The sequence below is a fragment of the Gopherus flavomarginatus genome, chromosome 3, assembly GCF_025201925.1.
Source record: "Gopherus flavomarginatus isolate rGopFla2 chromosome 3, rGopFla2.mat.asm, whole genome shotgun sequence".
NCBI classification, from domain to species: Eukaryota; Metazoa; Chordata; order Testudines; family Testudinidae; genus Gopherus; species Gopherus flavomarginatus.
This window is the reverse complement of record NC_066619.1, coordinates 176,736,042-176,762,384: the sequence shown is the minus strand read 5'-3', so window position 1 is coordinate 176,762,384 and position 26,343 is coordinate 176,736,042. Positions and strand designations below refer to the sequence as shown.

Sequence of the window (26,343 nt, the reverse complement as noted above, 5' to 3'; positions counted from 1 at the left end):
AAGCACAGAGAGGATAACCACCAACATGGATTTGTCAAGAATAAATCATGCAAAACCAAACTACTTTCTTCGGTTTACAGTGTTACTGGCCCAGTGGATGTGGGGAAGAGGTAAACATGATATACCTTGATTGTAGTAAAGCTTTTGACAGAGTCTAGTTTGCACACTCTCATAAGCAAACTACAGGGATACGTGGGCTGGATGAAATCACTATAATGTGGGTGCACAACTGGTTCAAAGACCACACTCAAAGAGCAGTTATCAATGGTTCACTGTCACGCTGGGAGGAGGTAACTGGTGAGGTCCCACAGGGGTCTGTCCTGGGTCCAGTATTATTCAACGTTTTCATTAATGACTTGGATAATGAAGTGGAGAGTATGCTTATAAAATTGTCAGATGACACTAAGATGGGTGGGGTTGCAAGCACTTTGGCGAATAGGATAAGAATTCAAAATGACCCAGACAAATTGAGAATTGGTTGAAATCAACAAGATGAAATTAAACGAAGACAAGTACAAAGTATTTCACCTAGGAAGGAAAAATCAAATGCACAAATACAAAACGGGGAATAACTAGTGAGGTGGTAGTACTGCAGAAGAGGGTCTGGGGTTTATAGTGGATCACAAATTGAATATGAGCTGACAACAAGATGCAGTTATGGAAAAAGCAAATATTCTGGGGTGTATTAACAAGATCATTGTATATAACACACAAGAGGTAATTGTCCAGCCAGCACTGGTGAGCTTAGCTGGAGTAGCATGTCTAGTTTTGGGTTCCACATTGGACAAATTGTAGAGAGTCCAGAGAAAAGCAACAAAAATGAAAATGTTTGGAAAATCTGATCTATAAAGACAGGTTAAAAAAACTAGATATGTTCAGTCTTGAGAAAAGAAGACGGAGGAAGAGGGAAACTTGATAAATCTTCAAATATGGTAAGCTCTGTTATAAATAGGACCGTGATCAATTCTTCTCCATATCCACAGGTTACTCTAAATTCACCGCTCAATGTATGTCTACAATGCAGTGAGCCACCCAGCCCAGGTAGACAGACTCATGCAGGCTTGGCATGATCTAAAAATAGCCATGTGGACATTTTGGCACTGGCAGAGGCTCAGGCCACCCACTCAGGCTCAGATGCATGGGCCATCAGCATTGAAAGGCTAACCTCAATTTCCCCGAAGTCTGGAATTGTTTGGAGCCTTAGTTTTGGTGCAGAGCCATCTCTAAAGATATTACCCAAACGGTATTCCTTGAGCCAGTATAGATCACAGAATCTTTTCAGTGTAATTTCCTCGCAGTACACCATGTTCAATTGAATAATGTAGATAATAATAATTGTGGACAGTTCATTGTTGGAAAGAAAATGTGCGCATAAGAGGTGATTCAGATGATAGGATAGAAGAGAAGCCATGATGGAAATTTGCCGCTTCAATTACTCCTCTATTTGGATTTCTCATCTTTCCTGTACAGTTATTCCTAACAATGAGGGTATGTCTACACTGCAATGTAAGCCCAGGGTTCAAACTCAGGCTCAAACCTAACCCTCCTTCCAACCACACGCAAATCATACTAATGCAGGGCTTGGACGCAGGCAGGGATAGAGGATCCGAGCATAAGGCAAGCTGGGATCCAAGGTTTGAGCCCTATTGCGACACAGTGCTCTGGGAATCTGCCAAAAGTATCCCACAATCCCATGGGCTGACTTTTTGTTCTCTGGACAGTGAAATTTGTTGGATAGTCAAGTTTTCCCACAATGCACCACAAACAAAGGAAGTCTGAGATATGGGTTGTTGGACTTGGGCCCACTTTATGCAGTATAGACATCAGAGCTCCAGGTTGGGACCCAGGGTTCAACAGTTTCTAACCTGGGGTTATAAATTAGTGTAGATGCTCAAACCCTAGATTAACAAACCCATGGTCTGCTAACTCAAGTCCTACTAACCCTGGGTTTACATTGCAGTTTTGACATACACTGAGTGTTAAATGAATTTGAATGGGAGGAGTGGAAATGGATCACATTTCACTACAGCAGTCTCAATACCATGTAAGGAATGACATTTTAAGGGTAACCAGGATAATGACAATGAGTGGAATTCATTAAAGGAATTCTTCTAGCTCCTTCTCTCCAGTAGGCAACACGCTGTATATGGCTAGTTCATTTCCATCAGGTGTGACTTTTGTTACTCACTGCAATTAAGAGAGTCAACTAGTTCCATGAGCAGTTCACTACCAGTAATCAGCAGGGTCAAAAGTTCCAGATACTCTTAAGAGCAGAGTGGTTTTGATCTTTGGGTACAAAACTAACAACTCAGTATAACCCTCCCTATAATACTTTACTTTATAGGAAGCTCAAAAGTAACTCATCACTTAACATAGTTCTGTTCCTGAAAAATGCGACTTTAAGTGAAACGATGTTAAGAGAATCCAATTTCCTCATAAGAATAAATGTAAATGAGAGGGTTAGATTCCAGGGAAATTTTTTTCACCAGACAAAACACACACACACACACACACACACACACACACACACACACACACACACACACACACACACACACACAGAGTATAAGTTTTAAACAAAATTTAATACTGGTACACAGTGATGATGACTGTGAAGCTTGGATAAAGTAGAGGAGTCAGAGGGTGGGATATTTCCCTTACTGCTAAATGATGAACTAGCAATTGGCTGAGCCCTCAAGGGTTAACTCTCTCTCTACACAAGGCAGCAGGAATGGAGGGAGATATGGGTATTTCCCTTAAGTTCACTGCCTTGTTAATTAAATCAGCTTGCTGAGAAGGCAGCTGCCACAAGCTCCCTCTACCCTGAGCCCTGCTCTATGGAAGATGGGGTAAGCGGGGTGCAGGAGCAAGAGGGAGGGGGACACCCTGACATTAGCCCTCCTTTTCCTTCTCTCCCCCTGCACAGCAAGCAGGAGTCTCGGGGAGCAGCTCCAAGGCAGAGGGCAGGAGCAGCACATGGCAGTGGGGGGAGGGACACAGCTGAACTGCAGGCAGCTGCTGCACAGGGAACTTAGGGGAGCGAGGAGCTGATAGGGGGGTTGCCAGTCCACCCTGGGTTCCAAGCCCCCACCAGCTAGCTGCAACGGGCTGCTCTTCCTGCAAGCAGTAGACAAAGCAGGTGGCTGCCAAACAACATTAGAAGGGAGCATTACACAACTTTAAACGAGCATTTTCCCTAATTGATCAGCAACGTAACAATGAAACAATGTTAACCAGGATGACTTTAAGTTAGGAGTTACTGTACACCATTAAGACTGAAATCTTTAACCCCACTGTATGCCAAAGTCAAACAGCAACGGGGTGACAGATGATGGAGAATTCACATTTTGCACTGTACGAGGCTCTTATATTGCGATCTTGATTGCATGGCATTAGTAATTTATTACTATTTAACATTTAGATTGCAGTAATGCCTAGAGGTCAACCACATCAGGGCCCCATTGTGTTAGGTGCAGTACACACAAACATACTATTGATCTGAATTCTAGTTATTCAAAATATTTCTGAGACATTGAAAATAGTTAGAGAAATGATGGTTCAGTTAATCAGGAGTAACCTGAAAGTTATATATGCTGCAAGACAATGCTGAAATGTAGCCATAGTGTGTCAGTTAAGTGGTGTTTGAGTAAATGCTGTTATACCGTACTATACATATCAAAAAGATCAGTGGGCACCACAGAAATTCTGGGGAAAAGGATTTGTATCCCAAACAGAATGCACCATCAGGAGGTTTAAACCTAACTTTAATAGTGCCTCTTTAAAATCAAGTATGGTCACTATTTTCAACCTAGGCATTCAAAAATCATGAGATTAGAATAAAACTCATGAGTTTTTAAAAGTAATAAACTTGGGGTGGGGAGTTGTCTTCTGGTGTTTGGAGCCCTTTGGGTTCACATTTTCACCTTTTCTTTCACTTTCCTCTGTAACCACGAGGACTAAAAACTAACTTTTTAAAAAAATGTAAACGCTGAGGTTCTCATATGTTGAACCCAGGGGCAGGAGCTTTAGGGGAAACACCAAATACTGCAAGACTTATGATAAAATTACACTAAATGTAGCCATTTGTTAATTTCATAGGGTAAAAGACAAACTGCCTCCCAGTCTGTTTATATTTCTACTGCAAGCTCATGCAGCAGTTATAACACATTTAATGCACACATTCAAAAGTGCTTGCAATGGTAAACAGATATTACCAGCCAATTTGAAATTACATTGCTTATCACTAGCATACCTTACGTAGGCGCACACAATGTCATTCTAGTGCTAATGTGGATAGAAAGTGCTGGTGTTGCAGTGGCACCATTGCAAGTGGCGTTCGCAGCACAGTCCCTAATGCTCATGCAACCCTTTCTGTGACTACTCTGTGCACTCTCTCTTGTATTCCTGTTTTTTTCTAGCTCTGAGGTACTGCAATTTCAGTGATTTTATTCACACAAGTTTTCTGTTTTGGAAGCTGCAGTGCAATGATTGAAGGAAGTGGTTATATGTAGTGGTTCTCAGTCTGGGGTCTGGGGCTCCTTGGGGGACCGCAAGCAAGTTTCAGGGAGTCCACCAAGCAGGGCCAGCATTAGATTCGCTGGGGCCCAGGGCAGAAAGCCAAAACCTCATCACATGGGGCTGAAGCCTGGGGCCCTGAGCCCTGTCACGCAGGACTGAAGCCAAAGCCTGAGCAAGGTAGCTTCATTGGGGCCCCAGGCAACTGGCTTGCTTGCTACCCCCTCACATGGGCCCTAGTTTTATATGCAGAAAACAAGTTGTTGTGGCACAGGTGGGCCGTGGAGTTTTTATAGCATATTGGGATAGGCCTCAGCAAGAAAAACGTTGAGAACCCCTGGTTATATGGACAGGCTGAACAGATTCACAACGGCCAGGTTTAATTGCCCCATTGCAAGTTGTAAAGGGGCATTTTTCTAGTACAGACTAGACTAAAAAGTGTAAGCAAAGGAGACGTGCCAATTTCTTTACGCTTAGGTGCAGAGCAGCATAAAGCAATGGCCCACCCTCACTTCAGTTTGCCAAACAGATACCCTCCCCTTCAAATACCATCCCCCATAAAGGGCAAATTAAACCTCAGTTTTTAAACACACACACACAGTTGCAGACCCCTCTTCCAGAAGCAATGAAGAAGGGAGACATCCACTCCCACAGAAGGGGGACATTCAGGCCTTATTGGGAAGCTAGAAAGGCCAGAGCGTCTCAGGACGGCAGTCCTACTATGACCTGCTGAGGGTAGGGCAGCTCTCTGCTTTGATGTGGGAAGTGCAGGGAGTAGAAGCAGCTGGGAATAAGAGGAGGGAAGGGCAATGAGTAGATAGGAACCAGAACCCAAGCTACTGCAATGAGAAAGGGGGGTAACGATGCTGCTGAGAGGGAATCTAAGCCACACAGAACAGGAGGCCTCTTACCATGACAGCTGGGAGTGACCAAAGAAAGAAAGGGGTGGAAGCAGTGGAACCTGATGCAATTTCTCTACAAGAGAACAAAGAGTAGCAGGAAGTGAAACGTTGGTGTTGATACTTCTCCTTCTTCCCCTTCCCAGAACACGAGTACCACTCCTTGTGCGCCAGATAAACAGTCCATAAAAGCTATTTATATGCAAAGTGCACAGAAAACTGTTCCTACACAAAATACTATAGAACAGAATGAACAGAATAATAGTGATTCACTACTGGCACAGTGGCTTAAGATAATTAATGGCATATTGTCAGCTTACGAATCAAACTTTTGCCTAACTATTTTTACCCATTGTCATAAATAGCACTTAAAATAACTAATGGACTAAAGAAAAAGCATTTCCGTCACTTGCTATACAGTTTGCAAACTTTGTGCTCTGACAAAATCTAGTCAGTTTCACTGATACCCCCCTGTATAATCAGGCAAAAACCAATCAAAAATACCTACTACAGTATCTCCATCTCTGCATTTCCAATGAACTCTGTGTGCCCATGGGAAGCTCTACACTACAAACTTCAGCCAGCATAGCTCTCAGGGGAGTGATGAGATGCAGTTCTTAGCCAGCATAGCCATGTTAGCAAAAGCCCCTAATGTAGATGAGCTTTTGCTGGTATAGCTTTTTTCACTCAGGGGCTGGAGCTGAGATAAGCTATCCTGGCAAAAGCATGAGTTTTACTAGTACAAACTGCATCTACATTACGAACACTTTGCTGGTATAGTATAGCTATATGCGCAAAGTGTTTCCTGCATAGACCTGGCGCCTCGTACTATGCTGGAGTAGTACAAGGTCATTCTCTATTTTTGTGTATTACAGAGTGCCATACACCTTACCTGTGCTATATACTAGCAATGAAATGCTGTACTCAGCACTTCACAATCATCCGGGAAGCTGGGCTCTCAGTTCTAGAAAGATTTGGAGTTATTTACACATCCAAAACAGTGGTTCTCAACCAGGATATGTGTTGGGAGTACACAGAGGTCTTCCAGGGAGTACATCAACTCATTTAGATATTTACCTAGTTTTACGACAGGCTACATAGAAAGCACTAGCAAAGTCAGTACAAACTACAAATTCATACAATGACTTGTTTATATTGCTGTATGTACTATACACTAAAAAGTACAGTATTTATATTCCAATTGATTTATTTTATAATTATATGGTAAAAATGAGAAAGCAATTTTTCAGTAATAGAGTTGTGCTGTGACACTTTTGTATTTTTATGTCTGATTTTGTGAGCAAGTAGTTTTTAAATGAGATGAAACTTGGAGTAATGTGAGATAAATCAGACTCCTGAAAGGGGTAGTCTGCAAAGGATGAGAGTCACTGCTCCAGACGATCTCCCTCCCTTCTCCTTTTTGAGGGGGGCGGGGGAGAGAGGAGGAATTGTAGGACTCACTAAGGGATGATTTACCCACAGACTAGGACTGGTTTAACTAAATCAATTTTAAAATACAGTTTTGATTAAACCGGTGCAAGTTTGTGTGTAGACAAGGCCTCAGGCTCCTCCTGTGCACCATATGGAGGAGTAAGAGAGAACAAAGTGAAAACCCTTTTCCCTCACAACAATCAAGCGTGGGAATATTGATCCCCTTCCAACTCACCCCACCCAATAACTGAGAGAAGGCTATAGCACGCTGAAGCATGCTTAATTGCTACTATGTTGAGACCTTAATTGCCAAGCTTAATCCTGGACCATACTTTTAAAGAGATAAAATGGAAGTCCTAGAAGATCGAAATCTATAAAAAGAAACAGCCATTTTAAAACAAACAAGGTATTTTATTATAGTTAGTTTGTTTAGCACAATGTACTCAGTCCTGCACATTTCCCAAAAAAGCACAATGTACTTAGTCTTAACAGAGTCTGCTTTTTTGGCATAGTGTAGAAGATTGAAGACAGGCTATAGGACTCGTATACTGATGCACTTATCATATTCAGTTAAAAAGTTTGCCAAATGTACAGACAAGTATAAAGCTGCCTTCATTGCTTTACAGGCAGTTGTCATACAGTCACTAAACGGGATCTCTTGCTCAACTTTTGATAGTTAGGGTAAGATTTTTCAAAAGTACTTAAGTGACTTAGTGAAAGTCAATGTGACTTGGGCCTCTAAATTATTTAGGTGCTTTTCAAAGTTTTTACCCTAAAACATTTTAAGAATGTGAAGGGAAAGGAGTTAATAATTACTGAAAACTGGCTAATACCACTGCCCTGCATTGGATGGAATCAGAACCACTTAGCTGTTTGCCACAGGCTCTGTACTGCTAACAGCTTATTGAGATTCTCCATTAGATGGGAGGGCCTGTTCTTTTAGAGCAAAAAGATCTTAATTCTATTCTTTCTATTGCCCGGAAATACCAGGTGGTCAAGATGCACAACGGTGTGACAACTATGAAGTCCTACATAGATTTATTACAGTACTTTTTTTGCTTCCCCCAAATCAGTAAATTTTGTGTATGAAAATAAGTGGACAAAGGAGAACCTGAGTATGAGTCAATAGGTAGTTATCTTCTGTCATGCACTGTCACTGTAGCATGCAGTAAAACCATGGGTTTGTGGCTAGCTCTAAGCCCTGGTCTACACTACAGGGTTAGGTCAGATTTAGCTGCGTTAGGTTGATTTTATGATGACTGTGTCTACACAAGCAACCCCATTCCATCGACCTAAAGGGCTCTTAAAATCAACTTCTGTACTCCTCACCAGCGAGGGGAATAGCGCTAAAATTGACCTTACTGGGTCAAATTTGGGATAGTGTGGACGCAAATCGATGGTATTGGCCTCTGGGAGCTATCCCAGAGTGCTCCATTGTGACCGCTCTGGACAGCACTTTGAACTCCGATGCACTAGCCAGGTAGACAGGAAAAGCCCCGGGAACTTCTGAATTTCATTTCCTGTTTGGTCAGCATGGTGAACTCAGCAGCACTCAGCAGCACAGGTGACCATGCAGTACCCCCAGAATCGTACAGTGTAGAATGTTTCTACGCTCCCCCTATCATCTCCATCCCTGAGGTTATCGCAGATTAGAAGGCAAAAATAATGCACTCACAATGACATGTTTTCTGAGCTCATGCAGTCCTCCCGCACTGATAGGGCACAGCTTAATGCATAGAGGCATTCAGTGGCAAAGGCCAGGAAAGAATTAAGTGAGTGCAAAGAGCAGAGGAAGGATGCGATGCTGAGGCTAATGGGAAAGCAAACAGACATGATGAAGCATCTGTTGGAGCTGCAGAAAAGCCAACAAGAACACAGACACCCTCTGCATCCATGTATAACTGCCTACCCTTCTCCCCATGTTCCATAGCCGCCTCACCCAGACGCCCAAGAATGAGGCAGGGGGGAGGAGGTAGGGAGAGGCTCTGGGCACCCAGCTGCTCCACTCCAGAGGTTGGCCCAAGCAACAGAAGACTGTCATTCAAACAGTTTGATTTTTAGTGTGGCTACAATAAGCAATGTGGCCTTGTCCTTCCTTCCTCCCCACCCCACCTGGGCTACCTTGTCTGTTATCTCTTTTTTTTTAATTAATAAAGAAAGAATGCATGGTTTCAAAACAATAGTTACTTTATTTTGAAGGTGGAAGGGTAGTTGGCTTACAGGGAATTAAAATCAACAAAGGGGGCGGGTTTGCATGAAGGAGAAACACACACAACTGTCACACTGAAGCCTGGCCAGTCAGGAAACTGGTTTTCAAAGCCTCTCTGATACACAGCGCGTCTTGCTGTGCTCTTCTAATCACCCTGCTTTGTGGCTGCTTAAGGTCGGATGCTAGGCGATTTGCCACAACCTCCTACCCCGCCATAAATGTCTCCCCCTGACTCTCACAGATACTATGGAGTACACAACAATAACACTGGGAATGTTGGTTGTGCTGAGGTCTGACCAACAGTGCCAGTGAGCTTTTAAACAAAAAGGCACATTCTACCACCATTCTACACTTGTTCATGCTTGCTGTGGTATGGCGTCTGCACGGGTAACCCAGGAGAAAAGGCATGAAATGATTGTCTGCCGTTGCTTTCATGGAGGGAGGGGCGACTGACGACATGTACCCAAAACCACCCGCAACAATGTTTTTGCCCCATCAGGCATTGGGAGTTTAACCCAGAATTCCAATGGGCAGCAGAGACTGCGGGAACTGTAGGATAGCTTTCCACAGTGCACCACTCCGTAAGTCGATGCTAGCCACGGTAGTGAGGAAACACTCCGCCGACTTAATGTGCTTAGTGTGGACATACGCAATCAAGGGAATAAAATCAATTTTTAAAAATCTACTTCTATAAAATTGACCTAATTTTCTAGTGTAGACATACCCTCACAGAGTAAGACTCAACTTGGCCTAACGGTAAAATGCAGGAAGGGGTCATTGCAGCTGCTCCTAGTGTGTGTATTTTTAACATATCCTGTATCTGCTCACTCCAGCCACACCTACACTTGCCATTCTGCTGCTGACATTTCTCCAGAAGCATTTGTGTTTGGAGCTTCAGATACAGCCTGACTCCCACATGAATTTCTGTGGGAATGTTAGAAATTGCTTTCATAATTACTTTAATTCCATACTGAATTAAGTCCCTGTTCATCTTTTTCCACAATGCTTAGAATAAAGCCACAAGGACTAGAAGGTACAGAACATCTCAATATTAAAGAAAGCAAAAATGAGGTATTTGTTATCACTTTAGCCATTGGTGCATGCAGAGGATAAAATATCTCATATCTGTAACTGGGGCCAGACAAATGGCTGGGGGAATTAACTGACCATGGATATTGACTAAATGGGTCCACTAAGTAGTCATTGTTATTTTCAATCTGCACCAGCCAGAGAGTACAGTTGGGTTCAGATTCTAAATGAGTATCTTTCTCGTATGCTTTGATGTTGCAGGGGAGAGATGGGTGTCACTAACAGTTGAGGCAGTAGGTCAACACAGCATCCAGAACAGGGTGCTGTTAAGAGGCAATGAAGAAGCAGAAGGTAGAGAGCATGGCACTACTGCCACTGTCTGCTGAAAGAGATACAGCTAGATAAGGTGTCCTAGTGTAACCCACACACCTCTTGGGTGTGGTGCTCTGTCCCATGTAGTGGCACTGAGACCACTTAGAAATTAATAAATCTGCTACAACCTTAGCTAACAGCCATGTGGCTTTTAGCTCATGCAGTAGAGGCTCATGCATTTAGCTTCAGAGGTCCCAGGTTCAATCCTGCCCACCTACAACTGGGGTCTGTCAGCATTATACTAGCAGATTAAGTTACGTTCATCTCTAAATTTCAATGACATTACAAAGTAGGTGCAACCACATCACTAAATTAACATGCTTATGAAAAGGGGTGTATCAAGGTACTTGTATGTAGTGTTTCAATTATTGGTATTTGCATTATTTGCATTATTCTGCAAGTATTTTAATAACTGTCTTCCTCTTGATATTCACTGGAACTCCCATCAACCAACAGCTTCAAACAGAATCCAGTAATTCAGCAAATATACTTTTTGCACTCGATACCATCTACCGCAAATACAGTAATATACTATAGCACCCTGCTGTTAAAAGAACATCATTCACAAAAAGACACTCTGATGTTGCATTAATATAATAGAGTGTTTGGGCAGCCATCCTTTCAACACTAAAGTGATATATTTCCAAAGCTCACATGCTGTGCTACAAGCTGGAGCTAAATTCTGCAGCAGGGAGCCTTGGATTCTGTAGGACTCGGATTTCCACGGCAGCCCTCAAGCAAATTTTAAAATTGAAACTTTTATTGACCCCCCCTATGAAATTGAATAACTACCGTCATTAAAGTATCAGCAGTGTCATTTACTTTGATATTCAGTTCAATTGCACGAACGTTCAATTTTCAGTGTGCTGCAGCATTTTGTATTAGCAATACATCCGTATTGGAGAAGCTGTCAGAGGGAAGCTGAAAGTTTTGTCAGCTCTGAGAGAGATATGTGGAGTTTTTTGGCATCTGGGGAAGTAATTGGGCCAGAAGACAGTTGAAGCTATAGGCACAGCTGAAGGGATGAAACTACTCTTTCCCTTCTTCTCTTGAAGTGTTTCATGTGATCATTTTGGGGGATTAGGGTTGTTGACTTTCTAGTTCCTTGTTAGCAACTAGCTTTCCCACTGCTTCTAACAACAACTTTTCACTTAAATGGCCAGCTGCAAAACAATTAGCAAGTTTATATTATTTGATGTCCAAGTTCAATCATGCTGAGAATATGGGTAATGCCCGTAGCCTGAAATCATCTCTCTGAAATATCTACAGCCCTTGATATATCATCACTGTATTTGTTTACACTGCAAAGGATATCGTTGCAGCCTTAAAGGCTAAGATTTATTTATTTTTTAAATAAAAGTCTACATTCTGTGTTGGGTGGTGGAACCCGTGGCAAATTCTGCATCCAGGAAGTCCTGGGATATGCCAAATTGATTATTTCTCGTCATTATGAAGCAAAAAATTCACATCTCAGACCAGAAGGGTAATTACATTGTAAAATTGTATATAAATTATTATATAGAAAAGAGTTAGATTATTTGGCCAGGAAGGCAGCAGATGCTAAACTTACTGTCACTGTTTTCCCTGAACTAGCTAAAAGTCAAGGATTTGGGCATGTTAGTTAGTGTTGCCTCACTAGCCATACATGTCAAGCTCAGATACAGATCCCTTTGGTATATGAATATTCTGCTAAAAATGATAAGAAGAAAGAATTAACAACTCATTAAGACAACCAACGATTCAATTAATTTAACCCTAATACTTGAATTGCACCAGTGTTCTTCAGAAAAGCTTCAACTCTGTGCATTGAGATGTTAATACAAACTGAATGTGCTCTTTAAAAGGATTACGTATCTTATAGGATAGCAATGCTGGAGTATATCTCCCATGCTGGCAAGATGCACAATTTCATTAGAATGATAAGGCAAGGCAGAAAGACTACAGTCTATGTATGTGACGAGAAAATACCACTCTGGTACTTGCTTCTTGCTCTCCGCCACCTGCAGTGTGCTGCTATCTACAACCTACAACAAACACGCCAGAACGTGCTACTGCAAGTGAAAATGAGATTAAATGTTGTTTTGAAAATACTTTATCAACACATGGGAGGTGTGGGAGGGGGGCTCAACAGTCAATGTGAATTAGGTGCCTTACTCCCTGAGGCACTTCGTTGAAAATCCCACCCACATTTATTAGTTCAGTAAGTAATGCTTAGTACACTAGTATATTCTAGCATGGCAGCTGAAGAGTACATATAGTTAGGTGCTTGAATCCTCGGGTGCATGAGATCAGCATTTGGGAGTGGAAGTGATGGCTTTTGCCTTTTTTTTTTTTTTTTGCTCTCCCCTCAAACCTGTGGCTGGCGAATGGCTGATTCATGCCTGGCACTATTTAGGGCACTCTCGGCTCGAGCCCCATAAGCTGAAGCAGTGTAAGCCCTGTAAGGGCCATTATACCAGCCAAGAATCATAGTGTTCTCCGGCCATGCCCTCTCCTTTCCCAGACACAGTGGAAAAGGGATCAGCAACAGATGATATAGAGATGGTGTCATATTTAAACATGCCCAGCCCCACGTGTTTCCTTTTTGCTACTGGGTATGTCCACCCTTTGCTATGACTCCAGCTCTACACCACTGAGGAGTCCTCTGAGACAAAGCGAATTGCCAGTTGACCGTTTAAGAAGGTATTGTATAAAAGGGCTGCCACCACCATCAGGCTGCCATCCTGCATGACTGTGGAGATACAGGTGAGTCCTGTCTGTTTTCTGCTACAGTCCCTGAAGCCGACCAAGTTGCCCATCTTCTTCACCACAGATTAGACTAATGGTCATGTCCCCCTCCTGGAAAAGAAACATGGTCCCTCTCAGAGTCCAATTCTAGACCTGAACTCAGGAATAATTACTACAATTCAACCTTCAGCAAGCTCCTCCAAGTCAGAATTCTGCCCTCCGATCCCAAATTAAGGCAGTTTAAAATGCAGCTGTCCTCCAGCCCTGCACTCCAGGGCCCATCTTCAAGCCACACATCCATGAGTCAACAATTCCTCCAATTACTATGCCCCTATTCCAGGGCCTACACATCTCTGGCAATTCTCCATGCTTCTTGCATCTCTTCTCTCACATCCCTCAACTCAGCTGTTCTGCAAGTGGGGGTCCCTGCAGCATTCAACTCCTCGGGCCTCTTTGCTTGGAGTCCCACCCCTGCTCATGGGAACCTCCCTCCAGAATCAACTCTCTGGTTCCTGGCTTTAGCCTGCACTGACTGAGCTGGTTCTTCCCCTTTATCGAGGACTCTCTGCACAAGTCTCCTACTCAGCAGGGTTCCCTCACTCTGGCCATTTTTGTCCAGCAACTCCTGTCCATAGCACTCTCCCAACAGTTCTCTCTCTGCACTAGGAGTATGGCTACACTTGAAACTTCAAAGCGCTGCCGTGGCAGCGCTTTGAAGTGCGAGTGTGGTCGCAGCGCCAGCGCTGGGAGAGAGCTCTCCCAGCGCTGCACGTACTCCACATCCTCATGGGGTTTAGCTTGCAGCGGTGGGAGCCGCGCTCCCAGCACTGCAGCACTGTTTACACTGGAGCTTTACAGAGCTGTATCTTGCAGCGCTCAGGGGGGTGTTTTTTTCACACCCCTGAGCGAGAAAGTTGCAGCGCTGTAAAGCGCCAGTGTAGCCAAGGCCTAGGTCTCTTCACCAGCAGCTCTTAACTACTGCTCTCGAGTCTCATAGAGTTCTTGACAGGCAACTGTCACCAGCTCCTTACTGCTCCTTCCCTATCCCCTTTTCACAGCTGCTGCCTGAGTCTTCATAGAGGCCAGGTGCTCTCTATCAGGCCTAGTTGGGAAGGAACTAACCAATCACAGGAGAACTGGACCTATTTCCTCTTTAAGGGGCCTTATGCACTACTGGAGCAATTCAAATGGCTTATATCACAGGCCAAGATCTGGCCCAGGGATTCTAATACCCCAGTTTAAGAAAGAGATACCTGTTTCTTTGCATGCTGGCCTGGTCCTGGGCTTGCCAAGAGCAGATTATGGGATTTTATTAGAGCCTGGCCTAGATTCCTGACTTGCTGTATGGAAGCAACAGCTCCTGCACATCCACTGGGCCAAATTCTGCGTTAAATGATGCCCCTTGTAATCCTATTGAATTTTGACAGTTTTGCCGAGAGTTTTAGTCAGGGCAGAATTTCTCCAGCAGTGGCCATAGTTTTATAGCATCCCAACCCTGACAGACCTTTTTACTAACCAATTACAACGCAAATTTTAAAAATGGTATTTATAAAAAGTAAATGATCAGTCTTAAATTTGCTTCAGCAGAAAATCAGAAGTTCACTGCAGTACAAAATCAGTAACATCTCTCTGTGGGTTCATGCTATGTGGTCTGAACATTCTTTAAGCTATAATGATAGTTTCCTGGCAGAATGTCACCAGTTAGAACCTTCATTAGTCTAGTAGGAGACAGTATGTCTCAAAAGAATTTTGTCATTTATGTATCTACAGATTTTTGCAGAGGTTGGAGATAAGCATGTAGGTAAACAGAAGGTCAAACACTGAGCTTCTAACTCATTCTGTAATTAGGAAAAGCTCATTAACTTCAATGGATATTTTGCCTGGATAAAGTCCTCTGGATTTGGACCAGATATAGGAGACAGAAAAAAAAATACACCAAAATCATTTCAAGTGAGAAAATGTATGAAAGCAAGACAGCCTCTAGTTTGGTATTTTTAATATTATATAGTGTCATGTTTGCAGCCAGAGGTGGCTGAATTTAATATGCCTTAAGGATCCAGCTTCCATTTGTTCTGGCTGCACATCATGCCCTGCTCACCAGTCAAGTAAGCTATTTCTACTCTCAGCCAGGGCCAGAGCTTCCATCTAGGCGACCTAGGCAGTCGCCTAGGGCACTAGGATTTGGGGGGGTGGCATTTTGCCACCCTCAGTGGCAATTCGGCAGCGGGGGGTCCTTCCGCGCTCCGGGTCTTCAGCGGCAATTCTATGGTGGGTCCTTCACTAGCTCCAGGACCCGCCGCCAAAGTGCCCCAAAGACTGGGAGCCACCGAAGGACCCCCCCCCACCGCAGAATTGCCGCCAACAACCAGGAGCGCGGAAGGACCCCAGCCTAGGACGCCAAAAACCCTGGCGTCGCTCCTGCTCTCAGCTTGTGTTTCCTTATCTTATCCACTTGCATGGAACCTGACTTTGTGTTTGGGAGAAAAACATACTACAGAACAGAACAAAAATCGTAAGTTTACCTTTGAAATCCACAAGCCATTATTGGCCCAACATGAGACAGCAGTAATGAGTCAAAGGAATGTGTCAGGAGGGAGAAAACCACCTGCCCAGGAACTAAAGCTCAATTAAAGGCTAGAATAAATTCCATTTACTGCAGTTTGATGTTTGAAAATGTCCATCTTGCAAAATTGATTTCAGATGTCCTTACCTACTAACAACTGACAAACGCCAAAACGTTTAGAGTGCAAGTTCCGTTCAGTTCAGATAAGCATTCAAAATTCAGCCAATTACCCAAATCCTATTCAATTTCTTGAGTTTGCACAACTGAGCTGATGAGCTATTTCAGCATTTGACGTCTCAACCAAAACGGGGAGAAGGCGGGGAAGGAACACAGAATAGGAAGAAAACATATTCAAGTGTTGCAATAGCTCAAAAAAAATTGGTTCCCTTTTCATCTAGTTCCTAAAACAAATGAAGGTTTGTGTATTTGGGGACATGGGTGAGGGAAGGAGAGGAGAACAGTTTGTCCATCTTTTCTGGCTACAATTAAAGATACTTACAAACTTAAAGCACATCTAAATAGAAATGCAAACAACCATCACTTGAAAGTGCTCCTGTTAATTAGTATAATTTGTCTCAAGCTGCAAAGCTGGAATCCAGCAGTTTGGTTTGTCTGGTTATAGAGATGGGGTGACACACAAAGCTTAGTAGTGTTCAGATCTGCAGGATTTGGTTGAGGTCGATCTCATTTAGGGTTTGACACAAAGGCTAATGAAATCAATGGAAAGACTTCTAATGACTTCAGTGCCCTTTGGATCAGGCCTGTAGTGCCAAATTCTGCCCCACTTCCATCCCACACACCTGCCCACCCACACTAATTTAATAGTACCTTTCTCTTCAAGTATTCCTGTTTGTTTCAAATGCCTGATTTTGACAGGAGTGCTTGGAGGGCAAAGTGCTACCCACTGTCAGGAAGAGTCACAGAATCAGGTGCTTAGTGAATATATTTACTGTGCTTCGAAGAAGAGATGCATTCTAGAAGCGCTAGGTATTATTCTATAAGCACATGCTAACGCCTACACTGAAAAAAATTAGAGAACAACTTCACTTTAGTCATGGTTTATTTCCTTGGGAAAATAAACCTTGGTGCTGACTCAGAAGGAGTGTCAGTATTTGATCATCAAAGGGAGGGACCATCGAATCGTGGAGGTAAATGCGTGGTTACGCAGGTGGTGTCAGAGAGAGGGCTTTGGATTCATCAACCATGGAATGTTGTTCCAGGAAGAAGGATTGCTAGGAAGAGATGGAATCCACCTAACAAAGAGAGGGAAGAGCATCTTCGCAGGCAGGCTTGCTAACCTTGTGAGGAGGGCTTTCAACTAGGTTCACTGCAGGATGGTGACATAGGCCCTGAGGTAAATGGGGAAGTGGGATACCAGAAGGAAACACAAGGAGGGTGCAAACAGGGGAGGCCTCCTGATTCATACTGAGAAAGTAGGGCAATTGACTAGTTATCTTAGGTGCACGTACACGAACACAAGAAGCCTGGGAAACAAGCAGGAAGAATTGGAAGTCCTGGCACAGCCAAGGAACTATGATGTGATTGAAGTAACAGAAACTTGCTGGGGTAACTCACATGACTGGAGCACTGTCATGGATGGGTATAAACTGTTCAGGAAGGACAGGCAGAGGAGAAAAGGTGGAAGAGTTGCACTGCATGTAAGAGAGCAATATGATTGCTCAGAGCTCCAGTATGAAACTGGAGAAAAGAGTCTTTGGGTTAAGTTTAGAAGTCAGAGCAACAAGGGTGATGTGGTGGTGGTGGGCATCTGCTACAGACCACCAGACCAGGAGGATGAGGTAGACAAGGCTTTCTTCGGATAACTAACAGAAGTTTCCAGATCACAAGCCCTGGTTCTCATGGGGGACTTCAATCACCCTGACATCTGCTGGGAGAGCAATACAGAAGTGCACAGACAATCCAGGAAGTTTTTGGAGAGTGTTGAGGACAAATTCCTGGTGCCAATGTTGAAGAAACCAACCAGGGGTGGCGCGCTTCTTGACCTGCTGCCCACAAACAGGGAAGAATTGGTAGAGGAAGTAGAAGTGGGTGGCAATCTGGGCAGCAGTGACCATGAGATGGCAAGTTCAGGATCCTGACAAAAGGCAGAAAGGAGAGCAGCAGAATATGGATCCTGGACTTCAGAAAAGCAGACTTAGACTCTCTTAGGGAACTGATGGGCAAAATCCCCTGGGATGCTAATATGAGGTGGAAAGGAGTCCAGGAAAGCTGGCTATATTTTAAAGAAGCATTCTTGAGGGCACAGGAACAAACCATCTCGATGTGCAGAAAGAATAGCAAATATGGCAGGTGACCTGCCTGGCTTAACAGAGAAATCTTCGGTGAGCTTAAACCCAAAAATGAAGCTTACAAGAAGTGGAAATTTGGACAGATGATCAGGGAGGAGCATAAAATTTTGCTAGAGCATGCAGGAGTGTAATCAGGAAGGCCAAAGCACAATTGGAGTTTCTCCTAGCAAGGGACATGAAGGGTAACAAGACGGGTTTCTACAGGTATGTTAGCAACAAGAAGATGGTCAGGAAAGGTGTGGGACCCTTACTGAATGGCGGAGGCAACATAGTGATGTGGAAAAATCTGAAGTATTCAATGCTTTTTTTGCTTTGGTCTTCACCGACAAGGTCAGCTCCCAGACTGTTGCACTGGGCAGCACAGTATGGAGAGGAGGTGAGCAGCCCTCAGCGGTGAAAGAACAGGTTAAGGACTATTTAGAAAAGCTGGACATGTACAAGACCATGGGGCCGGATCTAATACAGCCGAGGGTGCTGAGGGAGTTGGCTGATATGATTGCAGAGCCACTGGCCATTGTTTTTGAAAACTTGTAGCAAATCGGGGGAGGTCCTGTACGATTGGAAAAAGACAAATATAGTGCCCATCTTGAAAAAAGGGAAGAAGAAGAATCCAGGGAACTACAGACCAGTCAGCCTTACCTCAGTCTCTGGAAAAATCATGGAACAGGTCCTCAAGGAATTCATTTTGAAGCAGCTGGAGGAGAGGAAGGTGATCAGGAACAATCACCATGGATTCACCAAGGGCAAGTCATGTCTGACCAACCTGATTGCCTTCTGTGATGAGATAACTGGCTCTGTGAATATGGGTAAAGCGGTGGATGTGATATATCTTGACTTTAGCAAAGCTTTTGATATGGTCTTCCTGTCATAAACAGATAGCTAAGGGTTAATGTCTCTTTCACCTATAACAAGGTTAACAAACAGTGACCTGAAACACCTGACCAGAGGACCAATCAGGAAACAAGACTTTTTCAAATCTGGGTGGAGGGAAGTTTTGGGTGTGAGTCCTTTGCTCTTGGTCTGTTCTCTTTCTGGGCTCAGAGTGACCACAGGAATCTCCAGGCTTTCTAATCTTCTGTTTCCAAGTTGTAAGTACAAGGATAGTAAGACAATAGGGTTTATATTGGTTTTTTTGTATTTACATGTGTGTAGTTGCTGGAATGTTTTAAATTGTATTCTTTTTGGATAAGGCTGTTTATTCATTTTTTTCTTTTAAGCAATTGACCCTGTATATTGTCACCTTGATACCGAGACCATTTTATGTCTTTTTCTTTCTTTTTATATAAAGCTTTCTTTTTAAGACCTGCGGATTTTTTTTTTAGTGGGGGCTCAAGGGGATTGAGTCTGCAGCTCACCAGGGAATTGGTGGGAGGAAGAAGACAGGGGGGAAGAGAGAATCTCTTTGTGTTATATTTACTAAGCCTGACTTTGCATACCCTCTGGGTGAGGGGAGAGAGAGATTGATCTCTCGGTACTTGTGTTTCAAGGACTTGAAGCAGGGAATCTCCTAGAGTACCCAGGATGGGGAAATCTGGGAGGAGGTAAAGAGGGGGAAGGGAAGTGGGTTATTTCCCTTTGTGGTGAGACTCAGAGCATCTGAGTCTTGGGGGTTCCCCAGGGAAGGTTTTGGGGAGACCAGAGTGAGCCAGACACTGGAATTCTGGCTGGTGGCAGCGATATCAGATCCAAGCTGGTAATTAAGTTTGGAAGTTTCATGCTAGCTTCTCATGTTCTGAACTCTAAGGTCCAGATTTGAGTAGGACAGTTATGACACTTCCACAGTATTCTTGCCAGCAAGTTAAAGTATGGATTGGATGAATGGACTATAAAGTGGATAAAAAGCTGGCTAGATCATCAGGCTCAACAGGAGTGATCAACAGCTTGATGTCTAGTTGGCAGCTGGTATCAAGCAGAGTGCCCCAGGGGTCAGTCCTGGGGTTGGTTTTGTTCAATGTCTTCATGAATGATCTGGATGATGGGATGAATTTCACCCTAAGAAAGTTTGCAGATGATACTAAGCTGGGGAAAGAGGTAGATATGCTGGAGGGTAGGGATAAGGTCTAGAGCGACCTAGACAAATTGGAGGATTGGGCTAAAAGAAATTAGATGAGGATCAACAAGGACAAGTGCAGGGTCCTGCACTTAGGATGGAAGAATCCCATGTATTGCTACAGGCTGGGGACCAACTGGCTAAGTGGCAGTTCTCCAGAAAAGGACCTGGGGATTACAGTGCACAAGAAGCTGGATATGAGTCAACAGTGTGCCCTTGTTGCCAAGCAGGCTAATGGCATATTGGGCTGCATTAGTAGCAGCACTGCCAGCAGATCGAGGAAAGTGATTATTCCCCTCTATTCAGCACTGGTGAGGTCACATCCTGAGTATTGCATCCAGTTTTGGGCCCCCACTACAGAAAGGATGTAGACAAATTAGAAAGAGTCCAGAGGAGGGCAACAAAAATGATTAGGGGGGCACATGATGTATGAGGAGATGCTGAGGGAACTGGGGTTATTTAGTCTGCAGAAGAGAAGAGTGAAGGGGGATTCCAAAGAGGATGGAGCTAGGCTGTTCTCAGTGGTGGCAGATGACAGAACAAGGAGCAATGGTCTCAAGTTGCAGTGGGGGAGGTCTAGGTTGGATATTAGGAAAAACTATTTCACTAGGAAGCCGGTGAAGCACTGGAATAGGTTACATAGGTAGGTGGTGGAATCTCCATCCTTAGACTTTTTTAAGGTCAGACTTGACAAAGTCCTGGCTGGGATGATTTAATTGGATATTGGTCCTGCTTTGAGCAGGGGGTTGGATTAGATGACCTCCTGAGTTCCCTTCCAATCCTGATATTCTATGATCCCATAGCTCACAGCTCTTTGGCCCAATTTCTCTCCCAGCTGCCCCATCTACCTGTCAGATCTTTTCCCCAGGTAATAGGTAGTTAGAAGCATGATGAATCAGCCCAGGAAGCATTTCTGTGCCAAGGTATATATTTATTTTGGTGCAGACTGGGATAGTGGGAAATGTGGTTAGGCCAGAGCCCTTTAATTCTAGAGTCGAGGAATTCCCAAGTCTACTGTGAAGTTTGGGATCCAGAAGGATGAAGAGAAGCCTTTAGACTAGAGTTGAGTTGTCAGGAAGGTTCTGGGGCTATTATTTTGCTATCAGTGGATCCTGAACATCTCTAGATTCATCCTGCCTCCAATAATACGCTTGTGGAGGGTGACTACCTGTCAAAATGCATGAGTGTCCAAAGAATTTCATATCCAAAACTCAATTGGAAAATTAGGAAAATATTGCTAGCTCACAGACTGTATTTAGATCCTAAAATTCTCCAGTTCTGTGGGGCTACCAACTTCTCTCTCTCTCCTTGTATTTGTTTCTTGCAGGAGATTGAGCTTGGTACCCATCAAGCTGCTGTTAATCCCTGCAGGCTAAGGAATAAGACAACTGCATGTCCTTTTGGGGAGAACATTCCAAAACACTGCAGATCATAATGTACTTTTATGTGTGTGGAGAGGTTCCAGACAAATTCACAAATCGCAAACATTACAATGAGAATCAGGCCCAAGATGCACAATTTGATGCAGTTCCAAACTTCTCCATAGTGTTGGGATGGGAGTGTTCACTTCTTAGGCTATGGTTTGGCTGAATCTATAATTTCAGCTAAATATAATTCTAAAATATGACAGGTTTCAGAGTAGCAGCTCTGTTAGTCTGTATCCACAAAAAGAACAGGAGTACTTGTGGCACCTTAGAGACTAACAAATTTATTTGAGCATAAGCTTTCGTGGGCTACAGCCCACTTCATCGGATGCATAGAATGGAACATATAGTGAGGAGATACATATACATACAGAGAACATGAAAGGTTGGAGTTCCCCTACCAACTCTAAGAGGCTAATTCATTCAGATGAGATATTATCAGCAGGAGGAAAAAAAAACTTTTGTAGTGATAATCAAGATGGCCCATATCAGATAGTTTGACAAGAGGTGTGAGGATACTTAACATGGGGAAATAGATTAAATGCATGTAATGGCTCAGCCATTCCCAGTCTCTATTTAAGCCTAAATTATGCTATCTAATTTGCATATTAATTCAAGTTCAGCAGTTTCTAATTGGAGTCTGTTTTTGAAGCTTTTCTGTTGCAAAATTGCCACCTTTAAGTCTGTTACTGAGTGACCAGAGAGATTGAAGTGTTCTCTTACTGGTTTTTGAATGTTATGACTCCTGATGTCATATTTGTGTCCATTTATTTTTTTGCGTAGAGACTGTCCAACTTTGTAGGAGGCACTGTCACAAAGTCTTTTGCCAGAATGTGGGAATACTTACACTCCATTGCACAAAAAGGGATGCACACAGGACTGTACAGTTTTGAGATGCATTTGAAGGCACCCAACACACATTAGGAAAGGGAGACGCAAAAAAAATGGCTCTGTCATCTCCTGCCTTCATTGGTAGTCAATACCTGATGCTTCAGAGGGTGATGTATGCCCTCCTCACACACCCTATAATGCTCCCAGACAATCGTGAAAGGCCATACATTATCTGAAGATCTGAGAAGGGGAGACCACTGAAAGTCTTCAGGGTACGTCTAAAGTGTAGCTGAATGCAACACTCCTACCCCTGGCAGATACTCAAGATAGCGGAGGTGGAGCTAGTTTGCTAAAAACAGCAGTGTGGGGGTTGCAACTCAGGGTCCTGGATCTGAGCTTGAGTGGTTAGCTAGAATTTCTGCAGCAGCTGCAACTTCCCACTCTAGCACGAGCCCCACCACCATGAGTCTTTCCACCCAGGTCACTGCTAGCTGCAACGAAAGCATACTCTCAGAGACTAGAGGAGCAGCCAGTTAGCTTTGAAAGGGCCACTTACTAGATCCCTAAGATGGGAAAGTAGTGAACATATGTCACCTGACTTAAAATAAAGTGAGGTTGCCATAACTGCATTTTACTTGAAGGGACACTGTCAACTTAAATCACAGTTACTGCCTGACATTTTTTACCTGCTGTTGTTACAAGGAACACCTAGGATTATTGAAATCAAATGAAAATAAAGGAAAAATAACCCTCATTTTTCTCAATTTGTACACTTTGCGCATTTGACAGAACTTTGTGCGTATAACAGTTTCACTCTCCCCATATAGTCTCTGAGTGGGTCTTTCACATGACACTAAGATAGAAAAATATTTTTAAAAATAGGAAAGTGGGATTATAAAATAACAGAAACTAGCAGGGGGATTCAGTTGCAAGTGTAGTACCTGAATTTGCTCATCTCATTTTTTGAAACTGATCTGATTTCAAGTTGACAGAGTCCGTTAAATAAGATTGTGTCAAACATGAGTTGATTTCTTTCTGTCCTCCACAGATTATCAATTTATGAAGTTTTGCAGCTCCTCTCATGTTTCATTTGTATGGTAGAGATGGAGACCTATAACTTGTATTTTTCCACCCATGGTCTTCATTTTTTCTTATTATTTTACCAATGGAGTTTCAGCACGTCTGCCTTGAGTTTAAGATTTTTTTTTAACAGAATACAATAGTTAAAAGCAAATGTCCATTACTTGATGATACTTGCCAATTCAGCATGATGAGCTCTACCCTGCTGCTGCACTACCCAATCATTCCCAATTAGCTGCAGGAGAGGTGTTAGGAAATTCATTCTACAGAAATAGTAGCTCTCCTTTGCATCCCCTTTAACCTGTACATGTTGCTTTCTAATAGGCTTTTACAAACAGCACTGTTGAGCCTGCTCCTACTGAACTAATTCCACCTTGCTTTTCAAAAGACCTGCAATGAATTCAAGGTTTAACAATGGCAGGAAGGCTGCTCCTTCTAACCCCAGCAGACAGAGCATAAACAGCAGCCTGAACACGTACTTTCAGAGTTCATACTGACCTGGCAGGGTTTGAAAAGCAAAATTTCCTGTAGCAACAGCATTACATGTCAATGTCAATCATGTTTTTAACAGCAATGAGCCAGAAGAAAAACACAAGTTACACCACACAAGACACACTTGTTTATTTGTGCATCAATTTCTAACACGTAACCCAAGTAAAAGTTTGAGGACACAGTGCCTGCAATTACTTAACCCTTTAATAACAGAATTTCTGTTCACTGGTTAGTAGCCAGCCATTGAAACCCGTCTGCTCTAGTGACATCTATAAAAGCTATGACTACAGATCTCCTGCATAATGGGCCAACAAAATGAGAGAGAGGAAAATCAGCTTTGTTTTCAATCCTTGATAAAGATGACAAGATAGTTTAAATTACAGTTGCTTCCCCCGTCATGAAAAGTAATTTATTCTGCTTTGAACGTACACAAACTTTTACGCAGAAAAATATTAGAAAAAGCAGGTCAATGATCATTATGCCACCTAGTAACATCAAGTATTTAGAGGCGGGAGTCAATTTTTCACATTGCAGAACTCCAACATTACTGCCCTGGGCATTGTGGGATTACACTGGAGGAATGCTACAAGTCTACATGTATTTGTGGTCAACATACGCTGGCTTCTGATAAGCAGACTTGCCCAAATTCATTGCTGGTGTAATTCCAATGAAGTCAGCAGGGTTACACTAGGACACGCTGAGTCCACTGTAAGTTCCCCAATGTGTTAAATGGTGTTTTCAAATCTGACAAACATTTCAAATCCTTTTAAAAATCCCCCAAAAGATATTTTTCAAAGGAGATGGGGGAAAACATTTTTTGAGTAAGTAGCTTTTCCCACTCGCTAGGTGCTTTTAATCCCTCAGGTTTGGGAGGCTCATGATAGCTGGACAGAGATATGCCACAGAAACCGATTGGTCACTATACTATTTTCAATATAGACATTTAATTCGATTAAAATCCATTACCCTCCTTGCAGTGCCTCTTCCTCCAAATGCAGTTACTCAGCCCATACATGTGGGAATGAACCACTGAGCTGCTATAGTACACTGAGGTGAAGCCTTCACTAGCAGAAACCCATAAAGAGATAACTGTGCCCAAGGGCACTTAGCTGCTTACCAAGAAAGTCAAAGGAGTGAGAGAACAGTGCACTCTTACCATTTGTGGTGCAGATGCTGAACACAGCCACGGAGAGAAGGGCAGCTCCAAGCAGCTTCATGCTTGTAATCTGTCGCACTGGAATTCCCTTGCAGAGCCAGGCAGGGTGTGTTCTCTCTCTGTGAGGCAGGCCCTAATTGGTAAGTGGAAAAGGTGTGCAGAGACTGTGCAAAGTCACTCCCCATTCCAGCTTATTTTGGGGACTTTGATAAAGAACAGGAGGAAATGCAGCATATTCCCTCTGAGAGTTCAGTACAGAGGAGATTTATTGTTTCAGTCCTTACAGGAACTCATTTCCTTTGGCAGTCAACTGTGTTTTTGTTAATACTTTAGTTTGGGGTTTTTTTCAGCCCAGAGGTCAGGAAAGGTTCTAAACAGAGGTAGATCTTTCTTTAGAATATGGTGTACATCAGACCAATTTTCGTAACATTTTTGGATATTTTTAAAACGGATTTTTATTAATAGTGACAGTCCAAACAAGAGCCATTTTATAAATACAGAGCAAACTGCAATTTAATATAGTCTGCAAATGAATAGCAACATTTTAAGACAGGAAACCTTGGAATCCCAACTGCATGGCCAGAGATCACTCAGAATCAAGTGAGCACCAGGTGGCCTGGCATACAGGTAATTGCTTCTGGTCTTCTCCAAAGAGAAGGGAATGCATCGTGAATCCAGAATACCCTTTCCTTACCCTGAGGTTATGTCCCAGGATGGGAAGATCTAATTATGAAATGCAGTCTGAGTAAGTTATACTCTGCATTTGATATGAAATGGCAAGTCATTTTAACAGCCACATTCCATAGCCAGAAGGAGAGGCATTTGGACTGCCTATGAGAAACTTAGATTGGCTAACTCCCATTCTGTACTCAGTGCAGCAGCATTCAAATGATTCTTGGTCAGTCACTACTGATAGTGCTGGTCATAAATGGGCTAAAAAAACCTTCTGTTTTTCTCTAAAAATGTTGAAAATTTCAAAACCAGCTCTAATCACTGCATCCAGAATCTGACTCATAGTACCACGAGATATATTCTTGTTCTGCTGTACAGTGATTTCTAATCTTAATTCACTGCACCTTGTGATGAGACTATATCCTTAAAAGTGTAACTCTCTACCAGGCTTTCTAATGAGCTAGAGTCCTCCTCTACTTTGACCTCCCCGCCTCCTCCTCCTCAAAAGAGAATCTGGTGGAGCTCTGTGGTACAGCCATTGGTGCCAGCTGTTAAAGGGTTCAGCAAAGTGTGTCAGCAACTCT

General features: G+C 43.1%; 1 protein-coding gene across 20 annotated transcripts in view; it reads right to left on the bottom strand.

Moving 5' to 3' along the window:
- Positions 1 to 25,244, bottom strand: part of EMCN (endomucin) — a 103,941-nt gene extending 78,697 nt beyond the window's left edge. For all 20 annotated transcript variants that reach the window (XR_007773229.1, XR_007773222.1, XR_007773223.1 and 17 more), the window contains exon 1: positions 25,088 to 25,244. Coding sequence is in view for 1 of the 20 variants with exons in the window: in XM_050944474.1 (XP_050800431.1) it covers positions 25,088 to 25,148 (61 nt within the window). In the remaining 19 variants the exon portion in view is untranslated. The remainder of the gene's footprint in view (positions 1 to 25,087) is intronic.
- Between the last annotated feature and the right edge of the window lie 1,099 nt (positions 25,245 to 26,343).